Genomic DNA, 27,099 nt, shown 5'->3' with positions numbered 1-27,099 from the left:
TCCAGGGACTACCAAACTGTTTTCCAAAGCAACTGCATCATTTTACATTCCCACCAGCCATGTGTGAGGGTGGGATTTTTTTTTTTTTATGCCAAAGAATTCAGTTTGCTTGAGAAGTGAGTAACTTCTAGAACTCGGAAATTACTGTGCTTTTAAGGATGTATTTAATCCCCTTAAAAAAAATTAGAGCTTTACTTACTATGAGATCAAGTGCTTAAATACAGTCCAAACTAAGAGATAAATGCTGCATCCTGCCGTTTTACGTAGTTGCCTAGGAAGCTGCACTTACCAAGCATTCAGACATTTTGATGACTATATAACACTTTATCATGAATAGACCGTATTTCCTCTATTGTTTAACACTCGGGATAGTTTTAACTTTCACTTATGCTGTGATGAATTTGTTGGCATATAAATAATTGTCTGTATTCTGGGATATTTACTGAAGGGATTTCCATAAGTATAGGAAAAAGAATACTACTAAAGCTCTTGACTGGTATGGCACCATGTGTTTAAAAAATATTTATGACAACTTATGGTCCCACCATCAATGTATGAGTATTCATTTCATTGTGCCCTCACCAGCACTGGGTGTTCTTTCTTGCCAAAGAGAATCAAAACCAAAATGTTAATTTTATTAAGAAAAAAATTCCATTAAAGTAACATATATAGAAAATTACATAAATCATTAATATATATAGCTTGATGAATTTTCACAAAGTGAACACACCTATATAACCAGACACATCTCAACAGACTGGAAATTTCCAGCACCTCAGAAGTTACCATCATGTTCCCTTCCAGTGACCTAACCATTTCCCACTCCCTCCCCAGGGAAACCCCTATCCTAACTTCTGATACCATGGAGTGGGGGAAGCTTTGCTAATTTAATGCATTAAAAAATGTATATTATAATAGTTGATGTAAATCAAGTTATCACAGAATTCCCAACCTTTTTAGCCATTTGTGTTTCTTTTGGAAATCTAGGGCCTATACTTTGCAAAGATATATTTATTTCAAGGTCACCAGTTGGGTGGGGAACCAAGGAGCCCACATGATTTCTAAGTCCCAGGATCTCAGATTTGACCTGGGCCAGTGTGCCATGCTTCTTGTGCCCTGTATCCCTCTTGGGAATCCAGTGGGACTTCCTTATCATCTTGCGTAGGTAATGAGGGCTTTTTCCTGCCCCTCATATATCATCAGACCAATCTCCGGAGAATGCCCCTCCAGAATTCTAAGCCAGCAACAGAATTTTCACACAATCAAACATTTTACCGGAGACAAGACCACTGCTAAGCTCTACTACTGATCAATTTTTCTATAAGTGGTGAACTCCTTTCTAGAATAGGATAGAATAAGTATCTTAGGAAGCCATTGCTCTTTCCCCACAGACCTGGGCAGGAGCCTGGAATGGGAGAACTCCTGTTTTGCCAGGTCTGGGGACACAGGATACTTTTTTCAGAAGATTCTCCAGCCCTGCCTTGTCTGCTCTGTTTCCTGGGCTTCCTCTTACACTGACACCCAAGAATTAACATACCAGAAGTGATGTCGCCACAAATTCAAGAGATTGGCACACTTACTTCTCTGCTGCTGCCATGTAAAGAGAAGGATTAAGGAACATAGGGTTTTCCTCAGAAACTCTTGGAAGATCCAAGTGAATTGCTGTTTTCAGCACTATCTCCCAACCCTGCTGAAACCCACCATGTCATAATGTTCTTTACAACTATCCCAAGATAGGCCAGGGTAACATTATTCCCTTTTATCCAGGGAAGTCAAATAATTAATTGGATTTGCTGGTAGAACAGAGACTGGAACTCAGGGATCCTGAAATCTTAGTTGCGTGCCCTTCTATCATTCTGTACCTTTGCTGTGGTTAGGAGTCCTCAGACTCTGGCAGCCAAATGTGGATAATCATGGTTTTTGGAGAACAACAGGCCCAAGAGGAAATCTTTGGTGTTCTACCACCAAATTATGAGAATTTGGGCAAGTTATTTACCATCTCTGACCCTGTTTATCATATAATTGAGGACAATACCTACTCTAAACTGTTAGATTAAGTGAAAACACCACTGAATACCTAGCAGAATATCTAGGTTTAAATCCCTGCTTTGCCTCTTTCTTATTGATTGAAATATTGTTTAAGCTCTGGCCCTTCATTATGCCTTTTATTTAAAAAAAAAAGACAAGACAAGAGAACATATTTTATTGATGATCAACTGATTCACAGTTATGGAGAAATTTAATGCCCACACCTCAGTGAATAAATCAGTTAATTTTAGCTTCCTCAACTATAAATCAATCTGAGCAGGAGTCATCCCTATAATCATCATGTGGTAATAGAAATCAAAAGTAAATGAAAACCACTTTATAATGCATGATCTCAAAACAAAGTAGAAATATTAAGACTTCATGTTTCTTAAAAGAGTTTGTGGTCTTAAGCCTCAAGTGTTCAGAGGAAGCTAACATGTCTCTTGTATGGCTAGTGAGATACTTTCCATTTTATTAATGTCAGCACTGAAGCTAGATGTTAAGTACGTGCCCAAGGTCACATAGATAGCACACGATTGACCTGGGTTTAACTCACAGTTTGTTCTCCAAAGACAATGTTTTTTAGGATAAGAAGGTCATGAACAGGACCTTAAGTCTTATTAGAGAAATGAGACCTTGAACCATAAAGATGAGTCATACGAGTTTCTCAGTGGGCTACCAGGATTGTATTCCTAAACAAAACGGGTTGAGGGAAGAGGGGGTCCGGACTGGCAACTTCTGCCAAAAAGCAAAACAAAATAGCACATAGTGACTCTGTGCTGCCTTCTCTCCCCACCCACCACCACTGCTCCCAACCAGATCAGCAGAGAGACCTCAAGAGAGCTGCCATGGGGTGACAGCATGGGACCTGGGAGACCCGACTATCCCAGCGACTAAGAAGACCTCTCATCTCCGCTACGTGATACCCACCAGGATCAGGCCTCAGAGGACAGAGGTGGCAGTGACTAGGGAGCCCTCACACCCTCAGGGCAGGACAGGATCTCGCGGCTTCTGAGGGGCCCAGGAAGGTACAGGAGCAGATATCAGCCCCAGAAAGCCTTTACCCTACAGGCTCCAGAGAGTTTCAGTGGCACAGCCCTGTCCCCTCCAAGAGAGGGTGCCCTGCCCCAAGAAGTTCTCAGAAGGCAGCCTTGGCACAGCCCCAGGCAGCAGTTGGACATGCCCGAGAGGGAGCCCCAATCCCAGCTCTGGCTAGGTCCTTAGACCACAAGCCCCAGACACCACTGCTCATGGTTTGATCATCAAAGATGTCAAATGTTGGGTGGACCCTGCCCTTCAGGTGATGCCTGGTTCAGCCTCAGGTTGGGAGCTGTTAGGGGACCATGCCCTGTTAACCTCAGCCAAGACAGATCTGCACTCTGGCCCTGAAAGAGGCAAGTGACCCTGCCAAGTAGTAAAGTGACCAGCGCAGAGAAGGGACAGACGAAGGGGATGGAAGGAGGAAGAAGGAAGGAAGCAATCATGTCTCCCGCATGTCTGAGCACCAAGGATGCCCTGAGAGCTAGACTGCCTGATGTTTTTCTCACGCCTCCCTTCGCCCACCTTCCAGGGGTGGCACTGGGATTTTAACCTTTCCTGAGGCCCCCTCTGTCCTAGTGGGCAAAGAGCCTGTTAAATATTATCGGTGGGCGCTGTGTTATATATACTTTCTCATGCCCAGCTCAGTGATCCATGCAGTAAGGCATGTTTACAGATGAGAAAACTAAGGCCTGTGTCAGCTACCTCGTGTCCATTCCCAGCCCCCAGCTTCTGGAGCAGAACCCTGTCTAGTCTCGGGTGCTGGCTTTGGCTTCAGGGTTTGAGGTGGAGCCAGATGGTGTTACTGGAGCGCCCCTTCCGCCAAAGGGACTTCTGTGCCTCCTTATCACCAAGTTCACTCACTGATTCTTATCAAAACCATCCAGTGTCCTGTGCCCTTCTTGTAAACTAGCTCAGATGCCCCCCAAGGCCGCCTGGAAGAAAGCTGCTGGTAAAACAAAGAGTCACTCGTGCCTTCCTCCCCTCCCCCATCACCACGGCCCCTGTGGGGACAGCAGGTATCTAAGCAAATGGCGAAGCAGGACCGCAGCTGCCGCCCAGCACATTAAACACTGTTTCCTTAATTCCCTCTCCCACTAAGTGGTGATTACCCGGGCTGCCTGGGGGCTGATCCTTCCAGCCACCTGACTTCAGCCCCTGGGGCACCGGGGAGCACACTTCCGGCGGGGGCAGACCCGGCAGATGCTAGGCACTGATTATTCCGGGTGGGGGGTGGGCTGCTTGGAGGGGCCGACATTTGCACTTCAAAGGGGGACAGGCCCCAGTTCTCCACTCCTGGGACCTGGTTCTATTCTGGGGAAAATCAAGCTGCTTTGAGTGAGTTACCCATGGGGGCCCAGCCCTTTCCTAACTGGAGGGCAGTTTTAAACAACCCCGCCCCCGCCCCCGAATTAAGGCGCACTTGCTAGACCCTCCCAGGGCCCTCCTCTGTCTTGCAGCTCTGCTTGGATGGGGTTTGTTTCAGTCTGCGCTGGGTAAGAGGGACTCCGGGCACTAGCCCCCACTCTGTATTGACGCCCTTTGATCTCAGTCCTCCCAACAACCCCTTGTTAGGGGTTGGCTTGTGTGCCCCAAAGAGATATATTGCTGTCCTAACCCCCAGTACCTTAGAATGTGACCTTATTTGGAAATAGGGTCATTGCAGATGTAATTAGTTAAGGTGAGGTGACCCCTAATCCGATATGACTGGTGTCCTCCAAGAGGAGAGAGACACAGAGAATGCCATGTGCGGACACGGAGGGGCAGGGAGAAGGTCAGGGGAGATGCCAGCAGAGGTGTGATGCTGCCACAAGCTAAGGAACACCTGGGGCCAGCAGAAGCTGGAAGAAAAGGAAGCATCCTCCCCTGGAGGGTTCAGAGGGAGCAAGGCCTTACTTGATTTCAGACTTCTAGCCTCCAGAACTGTGAGAGAATAAATGTCCATTCTTTTAGGACAACCAGTTTGTTGTGCTCGTTAGGCAGCCCTAGGGACAGTACGAGACACCTGAAAGGTAGGTGGCATTATCCTTATTTAACTAAAGAGGAAACAAGCTCCAGAGCTCCCCTGACTTCCCCGACTTCCCCGGGGGGGCAGGAAGCTGAAGTTGTGGGGCCACTCATGGTCACATACCACCCTTCTTGGCATGGTTTCGCAAGGACTTCCCTATAAGCCCAGAGCAGTCTGCTGTAGAGGAGACGAGCCCTGGTGTCACTTCCTGCCCCCCCATCCCGCCGTCTCCCCTGTGATGAAGCCCCATGGGAATTAAGGTGCAGTAATAGCACTGCCCACCTGGGTGTGAGGGGCTCTGCAGGCTGTAAATGCCATGTATTGCAAGAGCCCTCAACTCCACCCCACCCATGGTGACCTAGTGGGTCAGAGTGAGGGCTGCTGGGATCCAGGGGGGAGGTTACATCCCCACCCACAACCTGGGCCCTCCCAGGCACCAGGGAGCAGCCCTTACCAAAGTTTCCTTTCATGAATATTGGCCATCAGCATTCCAGGCAATGCAAGACAGTTTGGATAAGCTCAGCAGATGCAGATTGGAGCACAGTGATGGGGAAAGACAACCAAGGGGGAGCCAGGAGAAAGTGTTGTTTCAAGGTCATTAGCCACGTGGGTGGCCTCTGCAGTGTCCCAGTCCTTTGGGGTGCCTGTGAAATGGGGATAGCATACATCACAGTACAGGGCTGCCATGGCACTGTCTTTTTTTATTGGTTTACTCTCTGTGTGTGTGTGTGTGTGTGTGTGTGTGTGTGTGTGTGTGCATGCGCATGTGCAGAAGAAAAGTAACGATCTACCTTCATAGGCTTTTTCCTTTTCTTTTTTTTTTTTTTTTTTTTTTAAAGATTTTATTTATTTATTTGACAGAGAGAGAGACAGCGAGAGCAGGAACACAAGCAGGGGGAGTGGGAGAGGGAGAAGCAGGCTTCCTGCCGAGCAGAGAGCCCGATGTGGGACTCGATCCCAGGACCCTGGGATCATGACCTGAGCCGAAGGCAGACGCTTAACGACTGAGCCACCCAGGCGCCCCGCTTTTTCCTTTTCTGACATAGTTGTGCTGTTTGGGAATCGGTAAGTAGAAAAATACCCTACCAAACCAAGATTTTTTTTTAAGATTTATTTATTTATTTGAGAGAGAGCATGTGTGTGAGCAGGGAGAGGGGCAGAGAGAATCCTCAAGCAGACTCCGTGCTGAGCTTGGAGCCTGACGTGGGGCTCATTCCCCGGACCGTGAGATCATGACCTGATCTGAAATCAAGAGTTGGCCACTTAACCAACTGAGCCACCTTGGTGCCCCCAAACTAAGATATTTTAAAGATGGCAGTATGAAATTGAACCTGAGAATGTTTTGCTTTTCTTGGGCTCAGGAAGCAGGAGGAGGGAGTTGATAATGAGATTGGGGAAACAACACTTTGGGGTGGGGGGCATTACTTTGGTCTTCCTGTCGCTGTATCTTTCTGTGATGCCGGCTCTCACTTGGAGCTGGCCAGTTGGCACCATCATGGCCCCTCCCGCTTTCTAAGTACAGCTTATGAGGCTAAGCCTAATGAGAGCCAGAGCCAGAAATTCCCTGGAAAGCATTTGCTTCCACAGCGGAAGGGCCAGGGAAGCTGGTGTAGGAGGCTGGTGGGACTGGAGGGGGTGTCAGCCCCCTCCTCATTTCTTCTTTCCTGGGGTGGGCAGGGTTCCCTTGGACTCTCTGTCTACATATGAAGGGCTTGGGTGGATTGTCCTGAGGTTCCTCTCAGGCTGACCCTCCAGCCTGGTGGTGACCAAAGCTGGGGCCAGAGCAGGCCAAGCTCTGAACTGCTCAGATTGGCATTTTCAGGGGCTGGAGGATGGGTGGGTCTAGCGAGCTTGGGCCACTTGTATGGACGGTGGGGGAGAAAAGCAAGATGACCTTGAACCAACTGACATTTGTCTACTAACCCCTGCCCCCTTGCTGCACCCACTTCCCCTCCCCCCAGCCTGGAGCCCAGCTTTCTCCTATAAACCTATTTTTCTCCAGTTTGGAAAATGCCTCAGAAACCCATTCACTCACTCAGGGGGCACCTCTCCTGGGACATTCATGCTTTTGAAAGCTCAGCCCAAAGATGTGCATTTCTAACAGTGGAATTTCAGGGCTCTGATGAAAAGGGCTTGCATTGAGGGGAGTGTGGGGCTCTCTCAGTCTGTGGGACAGTGAGGAGCAGGAGCTCAGAATACAACCTTCTTTGGCTAGTCGGGGACAGCTGGATCCAAGGGCTAGAACAGAGGTAGAAGGAAGAAGCAGCCTAGTGTCAGAGTGAGAACTCATGTTGTGGCTACAGTGAGGCCCCGTGCACCGAGGGCCACAGCTCCATCATGTGCAAAATGCAGGGTTGTTTGAGTGATAAATGCAGATGCCAGCTTGAGAAGCCATCTATCCCCCAGCTCAGTAAATATTAACTTCCCTTCTTCTTGTCATGGGCAGTGCCCCCCTTGCCCTCACCCCCTAGCCTGCTCTATTGTGCCCCTGTCTTCCTGCCTGGAAGAACTGATCAAGCAAAGGGAAACTTGGACCTTGAACCCTCAGGCTGGGTGTGTACTGCCTGGCTCTGGACCCGCGCAGTCCGAGAGGATGCCAGCAGGTGATGGGTCATGGCCGGCAAATTGTCCTGTTACTTTTGGTGTGAGGAATTTAATTTGTCTCACCTGTCACTGATTACAAGTGCTGTCGTAAGCCTACTTATAGCTCAGTTTAGCCATAATTGAGGCAGTGGGGGTGGTGGACACTGAAGGGACAATACAGTGGGGCCTCTGCCTGTGTGCCTATGGGTGTGCTGGGGCCAGCACTGTGTGGCAGGGCTGAGGGGGGTCTGTTTGACAGGAAAGGCTGCACTTAGGGGTGTGTGAATCGGATTCTAACTGGCTCCCTTTGGGCATGGGGTTTCGGTCATTGTCACAGGCGGGCTCCAGCCTAGATCTGCCCCCCCACACTGCCTAGCAAATCCCTCTTTGCTCCTTTCTTCTCCCAGCTGTGTGTCCTCACTCTCTCCCAGGGGTTTTGCCCCACAAGTCAGTCTTCTGGAGTTGAAGGCTGGAGAGAAAAGCTTAGGTGGGGGAGGGGGACAGTTGACTAGAATAGTCAGCTGTTCCCCAAGGGGTGGAGTTTTGCTGAGGCTGCTGGAGTCTTGGGCACCAGTGTAGTTCAGCATAGCTGGAAGTCGAGACATTATATTAACAAATAACAATGGTAGCAATAAAGTATGATAGTGGTAATAAAAATAATAGCAATACTTTAGCTACCTTTCAGTGGGCATTATGTCATTTAATTGTAAAAAAAAAAAAAAAAAACCCTCTGAAGCACAGGGAGGTTAAGTAACTTATCCAATGTCCTGAGCTCAGCAGTGGTGGAGTCTGGACATGAACTCAGCTCTGATTCTGCAGATTGAGCACTTGACCCCTTGCCACACTGCGGAACGGGTATCTCTGCTCAGGTCTCAGGGCTGAACACAGGGCTGGGCAGCAGAACAGGTTTTTCTCATAAAGATTGTAACTGACAAGAGGAATGTCTTGGCATTTATTGAACTTATATTGATGGTAGATGTGATGTTTCAGGAAAGTGGTTTAGGTTTGCCAAGGTAGGTGTTGGAACCATGAAGTGGAGAGACTTGAGGCCAGGTAAGGGGATTTAACTTCATTTGGAGGTCGGGAGGGGGAGCCCCTGAAGGTTTTGAACAAGGGAGAGACCTGGTGGGAGAAGCACTGGGCCGGGGTGGGGGGTGGTGATAAACCTGCATCTTGTATGTCAACAGACTTAATGGACCAGAGTGGGGGCAAAGTAACCAGTGGGGTTATTAGATTATCAAGGTGACTAGCTCTATCGTTCACTAGCTGTGTGACCTCAAAGATGTCCTCTCTCCCCTCTGGGTCTCTCTTTTGTCATCTATAAAAGCGAGGTGGTTGTAATCAGAAGATGTCTAAGAGGTCTTGGGCACTCTGGGAGTCTTTTGGTGACCTTAGCTGGCCAGCAGATGCAGGAAGAAAAGAGGATGGAGAGAAGGATAGGATCTGGGATCTGATTGGATAGAGAGGATGATGGGAGGCAGTGGGTCAAGGATGGCTCCAAACTGCAAGGAGAGATTGGTAGAAGAGAGATGTCCTGGGGGAACAATCTGGAGTATACAGTAGGTGAATAAACTGCTTGGGGCCCCAGCAAAGCACACCCCTCCCACCAAAAGAGACACTAAAAAATGGGTATATGGATACAATGATTGAAGCGGAACATTTCTCAATCATGTTACATGGGGAAAGATGCTATTTTAACTTTAGCATCCATATAAGGATTGTATCATTTCATAAAACTTTGTTTTTAATTTTCATGTGTGGAAGGACAATGTGTGATGCTGAATTCAAGCTTTTCAGTGTTCTTCACTGGAAGGGATGGGAGGAATTGTTTCTGAGGGAGAGGAAGCTGAGGTTGTAGGCTGCTCGGGGCTGCCGTAGGAGAGGTTCAGGGCAGCGAGAGAAGCTGAGGAGGGAGAAGCGCTGCCAGCTCTCTGTGAAGAAGGTGTCTGCTGGGGCCCCCAGGAAGGCTGAGATTTCCAAGAGAGGGAACGTGGGGTGGGAATGGGAGGTCCAAGTTAGGAATGGATGATGACTGGCACAGGCTCCCAAAATGTTGAAATAAGAAGACATTTTGGTTCTCCAACCTTCCTTTCCCTGTACCGAATTCCCCCATGCCACCCTTCCATGTAGCACCACCTGTGCCCAGCCAGCTTATATCATCCTGTTTCTTTCCTTTATGGCACTTATCTGATTGAATTGAAAATCATCTGCTTTATTTACTTCTGGAGTATAAGTTCCATGAGGAGAAAGGCCCTTCACTATTTTTGTTCACCTCTGTATTTCTGGTATCTAGAACAGGGCTTGGCATAAAACAGAAGCTCAATAAATATTTGTTGAATGAATATATGTAGGCATACATGAGTGAATGAAATGGTGATATTTCAGGCCCTCTGATGCCTGGGTTGGAGAGAAAGTTGGAGGCAGCTTGACCTTCTTCATGTAGCTTAGAAAGCACCTGCTGTGGAGGCCGCCTGGAGACGTGGCCACTCTGCCTCCCCCCACCCCTCACAGGCACCAGTGTGCATACTCTATTCATGGCTTCATGAGAACCCTGGGACTGCTCCCAGTGCTGGCCAGGCTGAAGCTCAGCTGCTTATTCTCAGGGGAGGAGGAGCCCCTCTCTCCCTTTTTCTTTTTCTCTCTCTCCCCCTCTCATTTCCCTTTTGATCTTTTTTTTTCTAAAATAGTAAGTAGGTTTGGGGGCTTAAGAAAGGCTTGTGTCCTCAACAGCACTCCAGGGGAAGATGGGCAGGGAGAAGGCTTTGCTCCCTACTTTGCTGCCCTTCCTGCCACTAAAGCAGTCTTTTCCATTGCCCCATCCCTTCCCAGGAGTCATTTCTATTACTCCTAGCCCAATAGACAGAGAGAGTCTTGTTGAAGTGGCAAGTAAGGGGGTCACCAGAGAGTGTTTGGTTATCTATTTCTATGCCACATAAGAAATCACCTTGAATTTAGTGGCTTAAAAACACTGGCATTTAATGTGCTCATGGTTCTGAGGTCAGGATTGTGAAAGGGCAGAGTGGAGGAAGCAAATCCCTGCTCCATGGGGTCTGATGGATCAGCTCCACTTAGCTGGAGCCTAGCGGGGACAACAGGAGCCCTCCTGCTCCATGAGGTCTCTCCAGCAGACTAGAGGGGCTTTGTACATGGCAGCGCAGGGCCCCCAGGAATATAAAATTGGAAGCTCCCAAGCTTGGGCTGCCTTCTAAGCTTGGGCTGGAACTGGTGGAGCCTCACTTCTACTGACTTCGATTGGTCAATGTGAGTCCTAGGGCCCACCAGAACTAAAGGGGAGGGGGCCAAAGCGGGGTGTGATTAGTGGGAGGCCTATTTCAGTGGGTGTCACCAATGCAACAGCCTCCCCGCCATGAGCCAGCTCAGGACAAAGAACAAGAAGGGTTACTCCGGGGCTGATGCCACCCATTTGTCAGAGTGCTGGGCCTTGGGATTAGACAGATGCAGGCTCCTGTCCTGGCTTGCTCACTTCTCAGCTGCCTGGCCCTCCTTGAGTTTGGAGGTCCACCGCACCCTGGCCTCCTGCCTCTCCAACCTCCAGTGCTGCTCCTGTCACCTGCATAGACAGGCAGGAAGCCCCAGGTTGGTGGGAATGCCTGTCCTGGGATGTGCTTCCTGTCTTTCCCTTTCTGCTCACTCCTCTTCTGTCCCATACTGGTCCCCCAGACCCGTTCCTGCCTGCCACCTTCCCTAGAGATCCTGATTTGTCCCACCTCAGAGGCATTGCCATTTATCCCTCATGTGTTCCATTTCCTTTGTACATGTCCCTTCTGTCTCCTGCCACCTGAGTAGAAGCCCTTTGAGTGTAGGATTTGAGCCCAGAGCAGTTGGGAATGCTTGTCCAGGTGAACGAGGCAGCTTGGCATGGAGAAGACTGGACAGATGGCCACCGTGGTGACCACACCTTCCCAGAGGGGAGGCCCGGAGGTAGTGGCAACAATAGTCATTCAGGTCTCCTGCCAAAGAGGCTGGAGTCAATGGGTCAAGGAATTGGCTGGTGAGGTGAGCAGCTAGACAGTGAGGGAGGGGAGGCCTAAGTTTGGGGCTGGGGAAGGAGTTCTCTTTTGGAGAGGACCCTGTGCGTTACAGACAACCATGTCCCTTCGTCTCCTTTTCTCCTTCCTCGGGGTCAATTCAGGGTCCTTTCACAGATAAAACTACAGGGTTGGAGAGTGGTACAGACTGCCTGGAAGTCTACCTGATGCCACGGCCCATGCTTTCCCCTGGCCAACACTGCCTTCATCAGGCTGTCTGCATTTCCTTCACTGGCAGGGAGAGACATCACTTTTCCTGTTCCAGATGGAGGCGCCCCAAGGAGCTGCCATACTATAGCCTGGAAGCAGGGTAGCTTGAGGAGACAAAAGTAGCTCTGGAGGGCATGAGTAATGGCATTCTTTATTCATAAATAGAAACATAAAATTATCAGAGATAGTTTACATGGCCAAGAAGGGGCATCAAAAATAAAATGAAGCTGTCAAAAGCAACTTAAAAAAAACCAAACCAAAACAAAACCAAACAAAAAAACCAAAAAACAAAATAAAAGAAACAAAACAAGAAACAACCCAGAGAAAAATAACTATGTACATATTCTTCCAAATGCCAGTCTATCCAAAGCCAGCCTTGGCTGGAGGTTCCAGCTTTGCCTGCAGACTCAGCACAAGATGGACCACGCAAGAAGTGCCCACTGGACAGGGTGCACAGCCTCCTGCCATGGCAGCTCTGGTTTAGGAGAACTCAGGACCCATAGGGAAAGCCCTCTCCCAAAGCTGCTGCTCCATCAGCAAGAGATGGCCCAGGCTGGGCCGGGACAAGAGCAGGGCAAGGAGCAGAGGGTCAGCAAGTGTTTCTCAGAGGAGAGCTAACCCTCCCCAGGCCCTATAGAGCTCAGTGCCTATGGGGGCCAGAATGCACCCAGCAGCAGTTACCTGAATGACCCAGCAGCCAGAAGACATGCCCCAGGGGGAGCCCTGAGAGACTCTGGTCATTGCAAGGCCTGGAGTCAGAGTGCCCTTCTTGGTGAGGTGGTACTGGGTGCTGCTCTCTCTTTGCAGGCAGGCAGAGCGTTTTCAGGCCAGGCATCCTTTGGAAGAGCAGAGCAGGTCGATCTGACTGAATGAGCAAGCATGCCGGCAGGAGTATTCAGAGCGAAGGGCAGCGAGCTCATGCTGGCTGGCCCTGGGCCAGGCCGTCTGCTCTGAAGCCCCTGTCATCTGACTTCCCAGTCCCCGCTCAGCCTCTGTTGTTCAGAGGCTCCTTCTGGAGAGGCTGGGTTTGGCATGGTCCGGGAATAGTAAGGATGTGTTTCCATAGGGAAGGGAAGAAAAACCACATGGCGGTAAGATCACTATGTTACAGGACACTGTTGCGCTCTGGTGCCACTGTGGGCCACCCTGGGGCCTTCAGCTGGTGGGGGGGCATCCACGGGTTGGCCTTAGGCAGGGATGCAGAGTGCTTGGTATGGTCACACCATGGTGGAGCACAGACCTTGCCCCTGAGTGTCCTCCCCTGGGCTTAGCACCCATCTCTTCTCAGCAAGGTCTGGAGGGCAGGGCACAGGGCTTTGGCTGCTCTCTGGGGGTGGAGGGCAGTGGGGTATCTCCAGCCTGGGTGGGGAGCAGCAGCCCCTCTATCTCATGGCGGTCTCACTGGGGAAAGGAACTCAAACAAGGCACAGGCTGGTGGAAACAGAGGGGGTGAGCGCTGTGTGTAGGAGTGCTGACAGTACGGACTCCATCGTGGGCCCTCCATCTTGCTCGTGTTCGCTTGATGACCTCTCCTGGGGCTGTGTTCTGGGCCCCTGGGAGGTTAACACACATACCTTAGAAATGCCTTCGGAGGCTGGGATTGGGGGAGGCTGTTAGGCCTCCCATGAATCTGCTAAAGAGAACATAGTCTTTCCTGAGGCACAGGTGGTGCTGCAGATCTAATTAAAGGTTAGCTGTCCATTAGGTGCGTGCAAACCCTTGAATCTCACCGTAATGCCCTCCTGTGTGTCCCCTAGCTTTATAGAATCTGTGGATGAAGGTCCAGACTTTGTGGAGAATAACTGCATGCAGCGCCTGGATCATCCTCCACCCGATTCTCCCTGTCAGTAAGTTACCCTGAATAAAACTCTGTAAACTGGATGGAGTCACCCGCTTTGTTTTCTGGTCTCAAAGTGCCTTCTCAGTTGAAAGATATTTTACCATCCCTCTCCCACCCTCTAACAGCGTGGCAGAGGGAATGAGACATTTTTGACTTGAGGGCCTGCACTGTGCCCAAGGGGGCGTTTAGCCTATCCATTTCAGGTTTAAATCTGCCCTATGACTAAGACCAGTAGCTTGAAATTCCAGAAAAGCTCCTCTGTCATGGGCACAGCTTAACCCCAGGGACCAGAAGGCAGAGCCAAATGCAGGGAAGATGGCCCTGCTCTCAGCCCGACTCAGGGAAAGAATGCGGTGGCTCTGAAGGGGGGGGGTGGGGGGTGGGGGGAGGTGACAAGAAGCAGCTCCCACTCCCACTCTAGGTCCTGTAAGGACTGTGGTCAGGGAGGCAGAACCAGGGGGTTTGGTCTCAGACTGCTAAATACCCAGACTCTCTCATCTCTCCTACCTCAGTAAACCCCTCTCAGCAAGCAGGCATGAAGCTCAGGAATCCAGCAAGGCTTGGCTGTCCTAAGAAAGAACAACAGCTGTAGCTTGAGTCAAAAATAGAACCTGGAACAGTTCTGGCTGCCTGCTAGATCTGGCTTGCTTCTGAAAAGACAAGAAAGAAAAAAAGAAAGAAGACTAAAAAAAAAAAAAATTTTTTTTTTCCCTCTGAACCAAGCAACTAAGTAAGAAACCCCACCATTCTCTCCTCCCCCAGCTCTGCGCATCTTCAGAGGAGAAACACCAGCCTCCCCCAGGCACTGGCCCAGCCCCTAGTAAACTGAAGCTTTCTGGATTCTCTACAACTGGGGGCTCCTGTGGGGCCCAGGTGGAGGGAAGCTAGCCAGTGGCCCTGGGGCCGTTCATAAGGCTGTATTTGTGTCTCTTCTCCCTGCCTGGGACTCTGGCCCACCAAACTCTGGGATTGTTCCTGACCTGTAAGGAGTCTTGTCTGAATTTAGCACTGGAAATGCAAAGGGGAAAGGGTGTGCCACTCAACTGAGCCACAGGCAAAGGAGGGAAATGTCAGATCATCCCTGCACCATTTTCGTCGTATATAGGTTATTCTGGATCCAGCAAAGGCTGGATTCTTGAGAAGAAAGTAAGTTCAGAGTAGCCACTGGCCAATTTAAATCAGGTCGGGGCACCCCTACCTCTAGCCCCATGAGGAAAGATCTGGAGGCTCTCCCAGGGAAATTTGGAAAACCACACCTTCCCTGTGTCACAATCTTCCCCTCCCCAGGACCTCAGTGTCTATGGCTTTAAGAAGAGTGGTCACTGAGGTCAATGGCTACCAGCTGTCCAAAGGCTGCTTACCTTCAGTTAGCAGGGCCCAGCAGGGTCTGGCCATTACTACCTGGCTTCTCCCTCTGACCCCCTCTGGGCTTTGCTGAGTCTAGACATTCCTGGGCTGCCCCAGATTTCCCCTCCTTTTTGTGGCTTTCTAGGATTGGGACAGCTCTGATGTTGCTAAGCCAGGTTCTCCATACCAAAATCCAACCCCTACAACTCTGAGGCCAGAGAAGAACAGCTCAGGTTATGACCGGGTCAGGTTCTAAGGTTTATGATCACAGATGGCTTCTTTCTACTCTCAAGCCATCCCAATGTGTCCAGGGGCAAAAAAAGCAGTTGTGCGAAGAGGCAAAAGGGAGCTTCTGTCCTGGGGTGGCCATCGGCCAATACAGCAGTTACCACCATCCCTGGGAGAGGGTCTAAGTATTTTTGAACAAAAGGCAAGGTTAGAGATCTCTTAACCAAATGATGGAGATCCCTGAACCCATCTCTTAGGAAAGCTAGAGGTCTGGTGGGCTGCAGGGATGGTAAATGCTGGAATGTGGGCAAGGACTGCAAAGGTTATGTAGCAGTCCTTCCTCCCCCCGCTCCCCTGGAGAATCCCAGTCTGTGCCTTGGGGAAGGCCTCTCACAGAGGCCTGAGTTACTGAGCAGGGGAGTGGGGAGAGGAGCCCTCCGTGACAGGCTCTGTACCCCTGCCTCCCGATGCCAGATCCCTGGCTCTCGCTCTCCCTCTCCCGGTAGGCCCCTCAGATCTCAGTGGCTATGATGTCCTCATAGGGGATGTCGGCCCCTTCAAGGTCAATTTCAAAGGGCTCCCCTGCACCATCCCCATGGGCCAGTTGCTGCAGAGCCTTCTCCAGGCGCTGGTTCCGCTGGTACATGGCTAGGTAGCTCTGCTGTAACTGCTTCTGGTACTGGATCACCTTCTCTTTCTCCTCCTTCCACACCAGCCGCTCATGCTGGAAGCCTGACGACATCTGGTCGTGGCCTTGCCGCTCCTCCTTCAGCTCTGCACGCAGCCGCTCCAACTCCCGCTGCAGGGCGGGGATGTCCTCAGAGAAAGTAGTCCCTGGCCCAGGCCCCAGTCCTGGCCCCAGAGACACAGCATCCCGCTGCAGGGCAGCCTGGGCCCGCAGCTCCAGCAGCTCCTGCTCCAGCAGGTTCACCTTCTCTCGGAGAAGCTCAGACTCATTTTTCTTGCGCTGTAGCTCATTCTCACAGACCTCTAGCTCTAGGCCCTTGGTGCGCAAAGCGCTCTCCAAATCTTGAGTCTTCAGCTCCATGCCTTCCAGTTTGCCCCGTGTGTCCTTCAGCTGCGCCTTCAGACTGAGGATCTCACTAGCCTTGGCATTGATCTCTGTCTGGGACTCCTTCAGCTGCTGCTTCAGGAGAGAGATTTCACCTGACTTCTGGCACACCTGCCAAGGGTTGGGTGGGGGAGAAGAGAAAGTGCTAAGATGTAAGAGGTCCTTACCCCGGGGCAAGTAACATCTTAAGTGCCTAAAGAATTAGGCTGGTCCTGACACGGTATCTCAGGAGCATGACAGTCTGGGTGACCCATGAAGGCCGAGCCCCTCTCTGAGCTTCCTTTCATTCTGTAGCCTGACTTGGTCCGTCCACATGCCTGCCTCAATCCCAAATCAGAGTCTAAATCTCAATCTGTACCCAAACCCACGGCTATGTGTAAATCAGTGACCACTACCGGTAGCTCCATCATCCACACTTAACAATCAATGATATTGATTTCTGTGTCTGCCAAACTTCTATCATTCATGTTTGTGCCCATATCCTCTGACCTCACCCCTGTGCACACCCAGCTCCCCTCTCTCCCTACCGGGATAAAGACTGTCTTCAATCATTAACCGCTGCACTCCAATGACAAGCAACACACCTGGCTCAGAGTGTCAAATTCAGATCTGCCACAAGGAGAGCTACTATGTTCTCCCCCTGCCCCGCCCCTCCACCCTTTCTATTCTTATTTCTTTTCAAAAGTTGGCCAAGAGCAGCAGACAAAACCAAAGGCACTGATTCAGATCCACGGGTCTCCGGGGTCTTGGTCATTTGGGGTCATAGGTGGCTCAAAAGAAGATCAAGACCAGTCTGGCCGGCCGTGTCACAAGAATGACTTTTCTCCTGCCGGCCTGTGGGAAAGCTGGACAGAATGAAGGTCAGGGCCTGGGCCTCTATAGAATGGATTCTTGGATCAAGACCAGAAGCCACCTTAATTTCTCCTCACTTCACTCACAGTAGTAACCCCCAACCCCTTGTGCTCATGAGCCACTTACGAAGCAATGCAGAGCTCTACCCATAATGCTTGTGTGGGACCAAGGATGCCTTTCTAAGACCAAGCCTGTATTTGTTTCATGGAGGGAGCAACATAGAGTCATGGTTGGGGCATGGGCCTGCCTTTGAGTCCTGGCTGGATCATATATGATATGATATGATTGGCTGGTCCTGGCAATATACTACGTTGGTGTTGTGGTACTATGGAGTAGTGATTAAAAACGTGAACTCTGGAGCCAAAGTGTTGAGATCAAATCCTGGCTCTGATACCTATTATGTGGTGACCCACCGTGGGCAAGTCATTTAACTTGCTACTATAACCTCTCTGTGCCTCAGTTTCCTTAACTAAATTAAGGATTAGTAACAGTACCTACTTCATAGGGTTATTATAAGGATAAAATGGGAGAACCTAGGGCTTGGCACTTAATAAACACTTGATAAATTATTATCATTCTAAATATGTTTGTAATATATTTACGTGTTATTTTAAATATTTATTTTTTTATTGTTTTGCTGTACAGCCTGACTGGACAATCTGGGAATGAGGTCACGGCAATGCCCATCGTAGTTGGGGGTTGGGCAAATAAGGGTGGATGCCTAGCGCCAGGACTAGCTTATATCTCTGAGTTGCCCCAATGTATCCTGAGCCCTGGCTGAAAAACAATGGCTGGGGTGGGGTCTGCTTTGCCAACATCAATGGGAAAGCGGACAGGCACTGCTCCCACGGTCAGCATCCTTTCCTCTTTGGGAGACCTGGCAAACACAAGCGACTTTCCCTTCTCACCTGTCCAGTCCCCCTGTTCATCTCTGCCATAGGAAGGATCCTTTTCCTCTACTCCTGATAACACTTGTCATTCTAATTTCCAGAGTACGTACAGAAAGCTGCAGGGCATATAGGAAGCTGTGCTGCCGAGAATGTGTCACCGGCACCTGCGGGTGGCGCTGGTCTGACCAGACACATTGCCTCCTCAGTTCCTTTCCAGGGTAGGAGTCTTTGCGGAGAATGCCAGAGCCACATGCCCACACCCCTACCAGCACCCCCCGCCCCCTGTACCACCTTGAGAGGCCCTTCAGGTGAGGAAAGCTACCTTCTGGAGAGCAGGATGTGGAAGTTACGCAGGCTCTCCAGCAAAGCCAGGTCCAGATGCCTCATTTCTAGGTGCTGTGTGCCCTTCTCTTGCTCATGTTTCCATTGCAGCCCACCAAACAAAGCCCCACTTACACTTCTGTGAGGAATGAGCCATTCTGTCAGTGATACCTGCCCCAAGTGAGGTCACTCTTCCTGGTGGGTGGGGTCCCTTCTCTCAAAAGTAACAAGGTCTCTGCTCTCTTGTGGTCTCTTGAACCAGTGTGAACTCAGGCTCAGGAACGGCTTGTGCTTCCTTTGAGCCTCCCGCAAGAGGAAGTGGGTCAGCCCTCGGACTGCCCAATGAGGCCTCCGTGCTCCTGGTTCTAGCTTCTCAGTCAGTGACTCAGTTAGTAAATTCAGTTCTGGAGGCCATGAGGCCCTGGGGTAGCAGAGAGTAGGAAACTCACACAAATCATAGCCCCTTCTTTGGGTCCCAAGGCTGGCACTTTGGCTCACTCTGCTTAGGCAATTTGTGTTCACACACCATGGGCTAGGACCTGGAGAAATGGGGACTGGCATCAAACACCTGACCCCCCTCCCCGCCCCCCGCAGCCCACACGGTAAAGCCTCACCTCCCACTGGGTCTCTTCCAGCGCGGGGGCGAAGCTGGTCTTCTCCTTCTCATAGGACCTAAGCTTGGTCTCCAGCAGGTCCTGCTCCTTCATGAGGCTCTCAAGTTCCTGCCGGAGCTGCCGCTTCTCCTGCTGGAGCTGGAGCACCTGGAGGTGCAGCCCCTGCTGCGTGCGCTGGCTCTTCTGGGAGGCTTGCTTCGGCTTGCTGCTGCCCTTCTGCTCCAGGCCCTCCCGCCCCTCCTTGCAGCGCCACTGCCGCTCTTCAGAGGCCTGGCTGGAGGGCAGCTCCTTCTCCTCCAGGCTGCGCTGCAGCTTTTGCAGCTCTCCTTCTCTCCCCAGCAGCTTCTGCTCAAGCTCCTGGATGGTGCACTCGTCTGTGGAGATGGGGCAACGCACACATGAGGAACCCTTGTCCACCTGGCTTGGGTGGGCCAGTTTGCTACCCCCATCAGAGAAAGACAGAGCCTTCAAGCTCATCATGTTGCTGTCCTGGAGGATGATGCCCTGGGTAATGTTGTGGGCTGAGCCCCCAAAACGGCTGGTGGGCCCCACTGGCGTAACCAGCGGGTCCAGCTGGTAGCTGCTGCTGGTGCTGTGTGTGGGCAGGCTGGACATGGAGTTCCGGCCGGAGTCAGACAGCGCCCCAGAGCACAGGCTGGGCTTTGGCTCCTGTTCCTTGGGCCTGTCTGGAGGGGCAGGGTGCAGCTGGTGGCTGGAGCTCTCAGGGGACGAGTGGAGGATGGCTCCTGACCGCGGCAGCACCGGCTTGAATGCTGTGGGCCTCGCTGCACCCTTCTCTGAGCCCTGGTGAGGAAAACAACCGTATCCATCCCATGTCTTCCTTCAGCTCCCCTCGCACCCTTCCCTCCCTTGCCTGGGTATGTGTACCAGCCACACAGCATCCTTCTTGGTCATAGCCACAGGCAACCTTGCCTGTGGCTATGAAGCAGCTGAATATGGTGAGTGTCTCTCAGGAAGGAGAAATTCCTTTGTGTCTAGGGATGGCCATCCTTAAGGATGACTCAGGCATTTTGTTTTATAAACTACCAACCTGTCATAAGCTTGTCCCCACCCTCCTGAGATGGCAAATAGCATTTTTAGGTTCACTGGCTGAGATCCCTGGGCCAGGGCTCTGGCTCTGGGTCTCTGGGTGGTAGAGGGTAAAGCAATTAGGCTGGACGAGCATGGTGCTCTTGTAGAGGTCAATCCCTTCTTCACTTTCACTGCCCCTTCCAGTAGGCCAGGAGTAAGAAAACTGGCTATGACCAGTATTGAAGGGGTGGGAGGATCACTTGAAATAACAATCCTTTTCTGAAAACTGTCATTTTCATTGGGAGAGTGCACGGCAGTCTACAAGCCCTTTAACTTGAAAAACTGAAAGCTCTTTGCAAACTAAGGGGGTCTCTTCCGAGTATATCAAACCCATGGATTCATCCCCCCAGGTGGGGGCAAAGGCTTAACTAGGAAAATTTTCAGGTCCACTGGTGGGACCCATGAAAGCTTGAGGTGGCATAAGGGCTGGATTTCTGAGTAGGGCTGTCCTGTAGGGCTCTTTTAATCTCATCCTTGCTAACCTGATGATGACAAACTTGGCTCTTATCCAGCAGCCAAAGATATTTCCAAGGCCCAGCTTGAGTGAGGAGCTGCTGCACCACAGAGGAGCGAGTGAGGGGAAGGCCCACCTCCAGGAGTCTGCTAGCAGAGAAGCGGCTAGCTCTCTCCAAGTGGACTCTCCATCGGCTCTTACAGAGACAACAGAGCTCCCTCCTCTTGCCATGCACTTGAAAATGCTGCTCTTCGTCCTGCTTTGACAACCAGTTGCATTCCAGTAGAGCTCAGAAAGGCTTTCATTCCCCTTTGCTCTTTGATTAGGGCTCACCCAAGGCTTCCAGATTAGGGGATTGACCAGTGCTTCAATTCCTCGTCCAGCCTTTGATCTCTGTGGTGTAATTGAGCACTTCCGCCCTTACCACCACTGCTCTGGCCTCTTGGAGGGTTAAATGTTAGTGTCACCACCTCCATTCCCCTCCCTGCCTCCCTGCTCTTTACCCCCATTTTGTCTCTATTGGTTTTCTGACCCACCCACCCTTACCAGAGACCCTTGCTTACCATTTCTAGCTGATTGGAGAAGGGCATAAGCTTGGGTGGGGTGGACGGGCCAAAGTCCACCCCAGGCTGGCCGCCCATGTCCCCACTAGACAGTGCAGTGTAATCTGGGTGGTGGGAGCCCCGGGCTTTCTGGCTGACCTTGATGTAGAAGAAGTCTTCACTCTTTCCCATTTTGGAGCTGGACTTGCCATGGCCTGAGTCCTGAGAGAAGCCAAATCTCAGCAGCCCATCTGAATACCGATTGAGCTTCTTGAGATGGGAGGATTTGCCCAGCTTGTATCGTGAAGCCCGGCAGTGCTTGCCGTGGAAGCTGTGGCCAGAGATGAGGCTACTGACACTGCCCATGCTGGCTTGGGGCCAAGGACAGACAGGGCAGAACGGGGATCTGGTGTGGCTGAGGCAGCAAAGGGCAGTCCTGGTACCACGAGGGAACTGTGGTCATAGCAGAGGCCTCGAGGAGCCTGGGAGAGCTGAACACCTGGAAGGGGACAGAAGGCAAAAGTCAGCCTGAGAAGGGACAGTCACTGCACAGTCCTCAATGGTGACTTGGAGAGGAGTTGGTTCTGACTGCTAGATCTGAGCAGTAGAGAAAGTATGCTTCTCCTAACGAAAGCTCAGCCCTGACCGTTACTGGACTCTTTGTTCATTCTTCCTTTGTCTGCTAATTCAACAAACATTCACTGAGACCCTCCTTTGGGATGGCCCTCCTCTAAGTCCCGGGATATTGTAGTGACTAACATGGCTATGGTCCCTGCACTTGCGGGACTTGTGCTCAGAGTAGTGTGGACAGGCCATCAACAAATCAGTGTCTACTATTCTTAGTGATATACGTGCTATGGGGGAAAACTAAGCAAAGTAAGTGTAGAATTCTGGGAGGTGGTTATTTTATATGGGCGGCACAAGGGAGGCCTCTCAGTTGTATCATTTGAAGAAACCTCAAGAAAATGAGTGAGCAAGCCAGGTGGAAATCTGGGGGAAGAGAAAAGAAGCTCAGAAGCCCCAAGAACAAAAGCCCTAAGTCCCTGTGGTGGACTGTGCTTGGAATATGTGAGACCAGTCAAGAGACCAGTCTGGCTGGAGAATAGTTAGCGATGAGGGTGGGGGGCATAGGACAGGCAGAAGTCAAAACTAGCAGGTACCAGGAAACATAGAGCCTGGTTGGGCATAGGGCTGGGATTTAACTCTGATTGAGATGAGGAGCCCCTACATGGCTTTAAGCAGTTGATTACTTGATCGTAGGCTGCAGAGGGTCACTCTGGCTGCAGGGTGGAAAAGGAGCTGCTGATGGGCCTGGGTGGAAGTGGTGGGCTAGTTACATTAGGCGAGTGACTAACATGACTGGGCCAGGGTGGTAGCAGTGGATTACATTTTAGATGTAATTTTAAAGTCCAGCTGATAGGATTTGCTACAGGACTGGATGCGGGGAATGAGAGCAAGAGAGGAGTCAAGATGACCTCAATATTTTTATCCAAGCAACTAGAAGACATAAGTTGCCATTTATTGAGGTACAAAAGACCACAAAAAGAACCAGCTTAGGATGAGGTGGGGGTGGAAAATAGGAGTTTGGTTTAAGACATTAAGTTTGCAGAGCCTATTAGACATCCAAGGAGTGCTATAGAGTAGGCAGTAGGATGGGTGGAGAGCTGCAGATTTCCATGTAAAAGCTGTTGATTATAGAAGCCAGCTATGCAACTAGGTGACATAACTACGGAAGTGAAGGCGGGAAGATAAGAGAAGTCTGAGGACTGGTTCATGGAGGTCAAGAAGGTGAGGAGGAATGAGGAAGAGAAACTGAGAAGGCTCTGACTGATAGAGAAGACCTAAGAAAGAAACTGTTTTGTAAGGATGGTGTCAGGTGCTGCTGCTGCTGACTGAGAGTTGGTCAACAGGTCAGGCCATGTGGAGGTAGGTTGTCACTGACCTTGACGAGACCAGTTTGGGTGGAGGGGTGGAAACCAAGGCCTGACCGGAGAGGGTTCCGCAGAGAAAGAAGAGGGAAATAATTGTACCCCCGAATGTTGAGAAGTTTAAAATGCTTTTAAAAGTAATAGGAATGCCCAATCCAGGAATCACACTACTGGGTATTTACACTAAAAATACAACAACACTAATTCAAAGGGATACACGTACCCTATGTTGATTGCAGCATTAGTTATAATAGCCAAACTATGGAAGCAGCCCGAGGGGGATGGATGGATAAAGAAGAGGTGAAATACATATATATACGAATGATGGACTGTTACTCAGCCATAAGATAGAATGAAATCTTGCCATTTGCAACAACATAAATGGAGCTAGAGAGTATAATGCTAAGTGAAATAAGTCAGTCAGAGAAAGACAAATACCATATGATTTCACTCATATGTAGAATTTAAGAAACAAAACAAACGAGCAAAGGGGAAAAGAGAGAAAAAGGCAAACCACAAAACAGACTCTTAACTATAGAGAACAAAGTGATGGTTACCAGAGGGGAGGTGGGTGCAGGGATGGGTGAAATAGATAATGGAGATTAAGGAATCCACTCATCAGTGATGGGCACCCAGTAAGTATGAAAGTGTTGAATCACTACTATACATTAACTATACTGGAATTAAAATAAAAAACTTAAAAAAAAGTAATAGGAATGCATTTTATAACCAATGCTGAGAATAACAACAACCTTGCCAGTCACCACACAGAGGAATACATTGGGATGTCAACACCAGCACATTTGCAAATTTGGACAAATCTCTAAGCTTAGGCCACATGACTTTCAAAGCTGGGAAAATCTATGTGGTTGTCATGCATTGTGAAGGAGTATTTCTTAGTTAAAAGATAGATGATGGGGGGGGGCTATGAGTTTAATAAAATAGGAAATGCAGAAGAAACCTTGTATTCTTTATTCTGCTCTAAATTACACCGTTAATCCTAAAGGTGTGAAAGAAGTCCCAGGCAGGTTATAGGGCACTGTATGTGCAGAGTGGAAGAAAGGACTCTTCAGACTCTGAATATGAAGGCTTGAATTCAAACTTGCATTGTTAGCCTGAACTGTAAAGTAGTTATGTTATGAATAAATGCATTCTATATTCCATTAGTAGAGGCACAACACAACAAGACATCATGGTGTAAGTACAATGTATGCTTTCTTTGAAAAGCTTTTATTAAGTTGATGGTTTCTTAGAATCAAGGAAACACAGTTATGCCTACCTCATAGGATTGTTAAGAGAAGTTTAGGAGACACCAAAATAAGCTAATAGGCCTGGTACGTTTACTAAATGCTTACACAGTAGGCACCCCATAACTGGCAGGTATTTTCCTTGGTATTTATCGTTGTTCTCTGCAGCATTCTTCATCCCCATGTTATCTTCAATGCCTCACCTCATTTTCCAGAACTAGTGCTCTCCGTTCCATTGGGATGCAACTTTCCTGCATCCCAATCCCCAATGATGTTACTTAGGAGTACAGAGATTCTCTGCTAATTTACCAGTTGACGATAACAAAATGTGTTTTTCACCTCCACATCTTCCATCTCTTGCTTAACTGGGCCTTCAGATCCTAAGAAGCAAAAATTCTACTGTTGTCCCATGTAGGGAAGCTATTTTTAGCCAAAAGCCTCTCCTGCACTCTGCACACTACACCACTTGGGCAATGAGTAACTTACTTTTTGCCCATCCAGTACACATTTATGAACATTTATATATACAATGTTGTAGAGATAAGACAGTTGGCTATGGTCTCACACAGATATGGATTTCAAAATTAACCTCTCTGAGGTTTCCTTGCTTATAAATTGGAAAAAATAACTATTTCATAGGACCAATATGAGGATGAAGCAAACTAACAAGTCAAGGGCAGTGCTGGGCACATGGTTAGTGTTCTACAAATGCATGTGTGATCAACTGAAGGCCAAGATGAGGGTGTTGCCCTCAAGAAGCATACAGCATAGCTGGAGTATAACTATAGTATCCGTCAGACATGCTACATAAATCTGTTCTTGGCTCTCCTGTTCCGGGACCATCTCCTCTCATGCAATCCTTGAGACGGCCTCCAAATTTGTCTTTCCCCAGTCTGTTCTTCTTAAGTAGCTGAAGTGTAAGTGTCATGCTCCCTGATGGTAACCCTTCAAGGCTTCTAACTATTCCTAGCATAAGCAGGCCTTGGTTTCTACCTATTGCTCCAATCTTATCTCGTCCCATTCTTTCCTTGCTCACATCTGAAAGGATAGCCAGACTCATCTCTCCCCTATTGGTGAACACACCAAGACTTTCCCCACCGAGGAGCTTTCACACCTGCTGCTACCTCTGCTGACAATTCTCTTTCCTTAGCTCTTCACACAGATCTTTCTCATCCTTCAGTTCTAAATTCAAATATATTACCTCTGCAGTGACCTCTGGTTACCCTTGAAAAAAATCCAAGTCCCCCATTACTCTCTATTATACCAGCCTGTTTATTTCCTTCATAACAATTGCTTAACCTGAAACAATATTATTTTTTAATTTGTTTATTGTGTGCATCTTCACCAGAATATATAAGTTCTATGAAAGCAAACACTTCAAATCTATAGCTCCTAGAACAAAATGAGGAAGTGAGGCATGAGGTTACATGATGTGGCCCTTGTCATTTAACTGGCCAGTGGCTAAGCTGGGACTTGAACCTAGACCCAAATTCCAGGGTGTCCATGCTACAGCACAATGCTGGGGACTGCAGGTAAGGCTCAGAGATGTTAGGGCTCCCATTGTGGATAACAAAGTAAGTTTCCAGGGGTGAGGAAGAGAAAGCCTGGAGGAGAAGTCAGGGTCCATGGCCTCTAGCCATAGTCACATTTCCCTTTTGGGAAGATGACAACAAGGTTTTAGGAATAGGTAAGCTTCTTGGTTCACCTGAGTAGCAATGTGGATGACCCATGATGCCTGAATACTGTGCTAGGCCCTAGGGGATTGAAAGGAGGAAGACACATGATGCCAGGGAGTGCAGGAGAGGAGTGGGTGCAGGATGGTGGCCTTTGGTCCCCTGAGTGCATTCCTGTCCCATAGCGCCAGATCTCTATTCTCCATTTCCTAGGTCTTGACACAGAGAAGAGCTCTGAAGTTTGAGATTATCTCCAGATGCACTTGAAGCTAAACTAATTACCTTTAAGTGTCTAGACTTGTTCTTTTATCAACTTGGAGAGAGCATCACAGAAAATGTGGCTATGATCCATCCTAGTTCCCAAACCCTAGGTCTTCCCATCCACCCACCCCTGCCAGACTTGCTATCTATGTACTCAGGAAGGACAAGGCATAGCGGCACATTTGTATTCCTGGGAAACAAATCCCTACTGGCCCAAAGTACTGTACATACTTAGGGTAAAAAATAAGCAATCACGCAGATCCTGGAGGTTCAAGAAGGGGAAAGAAAGAGGGAAGAGGACAAGAGAGGAAAAATAAAGGAGCCATAGAACCTCTCACTGAGCATATCACAGCAACATTCTCCTGCATGACCTCCCACTGACTTTCCAGAAAGAGTCAAGCAAGAATTAGACTCCAGGTTTAAGAGAAGGGAAGAAAAGAAAAGAACAGCCAAAAACATCTGGTAGAAAAGGGCCCCCCAGCCTATACTTCTCAAAATTTGGCCCCAGGGAATTCAGGAGACTTCCCCCCCAGTACCAGGCCAGTCCTCCCTGTCCCCTACTTGACCCCACCCCCTGCCTGCCCTCAGTATGGCTGCTACAACAGGACCAGAAATCTTGGAATCTTGGAATCTTGGGAAGCCCTCCCTTTTGAGCTGCTTCTACTCCCAGCACAGCTGCTTTTCCCCCACACCAGTTTGCACTCTCCTTCCCCAAAGAAACCAGGGCTCATGCCAGAGCGACATATCTCTCTGATCCCCTTTTATGGAATGTGGAGATGGAGACATGGAGTTGAAAAGGGGTCTGTCTAGACTCAGGAAGGT

At 49.5% G+C, this 27,099-nt stretch overlaps 1 protein-coding gene across 2 annotated transcripts in view; it reads right to left on the bottom strand.

Moving 5' to 3' along the window:
* Positions 1–12,049: 12,049 nt before the first annotated feature.
* Positions 12,050–27,099, bottom strand: part of LZTS1 (leucine zipper tumor suppressor 1) — a 52,263-nt gene continuing 37,213 nt past the window's right edge. For both annotated transcript variants that reach the window (XM_036064763.2, XM_036064764.2), the window contains 3 exons: positions 21,190–21,667; positions 19,081–19,884; positions 12,050–16,514 (listed from right to left, as the gene is read on the bottom strand). In XM_036064763.2, the coding sequence (XP_035920656.1) occupies positions 15,843–16,514; positions 19,081–19,884; positions 21,190–21,534 (1,821 nt within the window). In that variant the 5' untranslated portion in view covers positions 21,535–21,667 and the 3' untranslated portion in view covers positions 12,050–15,842. The remainder of the gene's footprint in view (positions 16,515–19,080; positions 19,885–21,189; positions 21,668–27,099) is intronic.

Source organism: Halichoerus grypus, chromosome 3, assembly GCF_964656455.1.
Source record: "Halichoerus grypus chromosome 3, mHalGry1.hap1.1, whole genome shotgun sequence".
Taxonomy (NCBI): domain Eukaryota; kingdom Metazoa; phylum Chordata; class Mammalia; order Carnivora; family Phocidae; genus Halichoerus; species Halichoerus grypus.
Note: the sequence above shows the minus strand (reverse complement) of the source record. Positions and strands in the feature narration are given on the sequence as shown.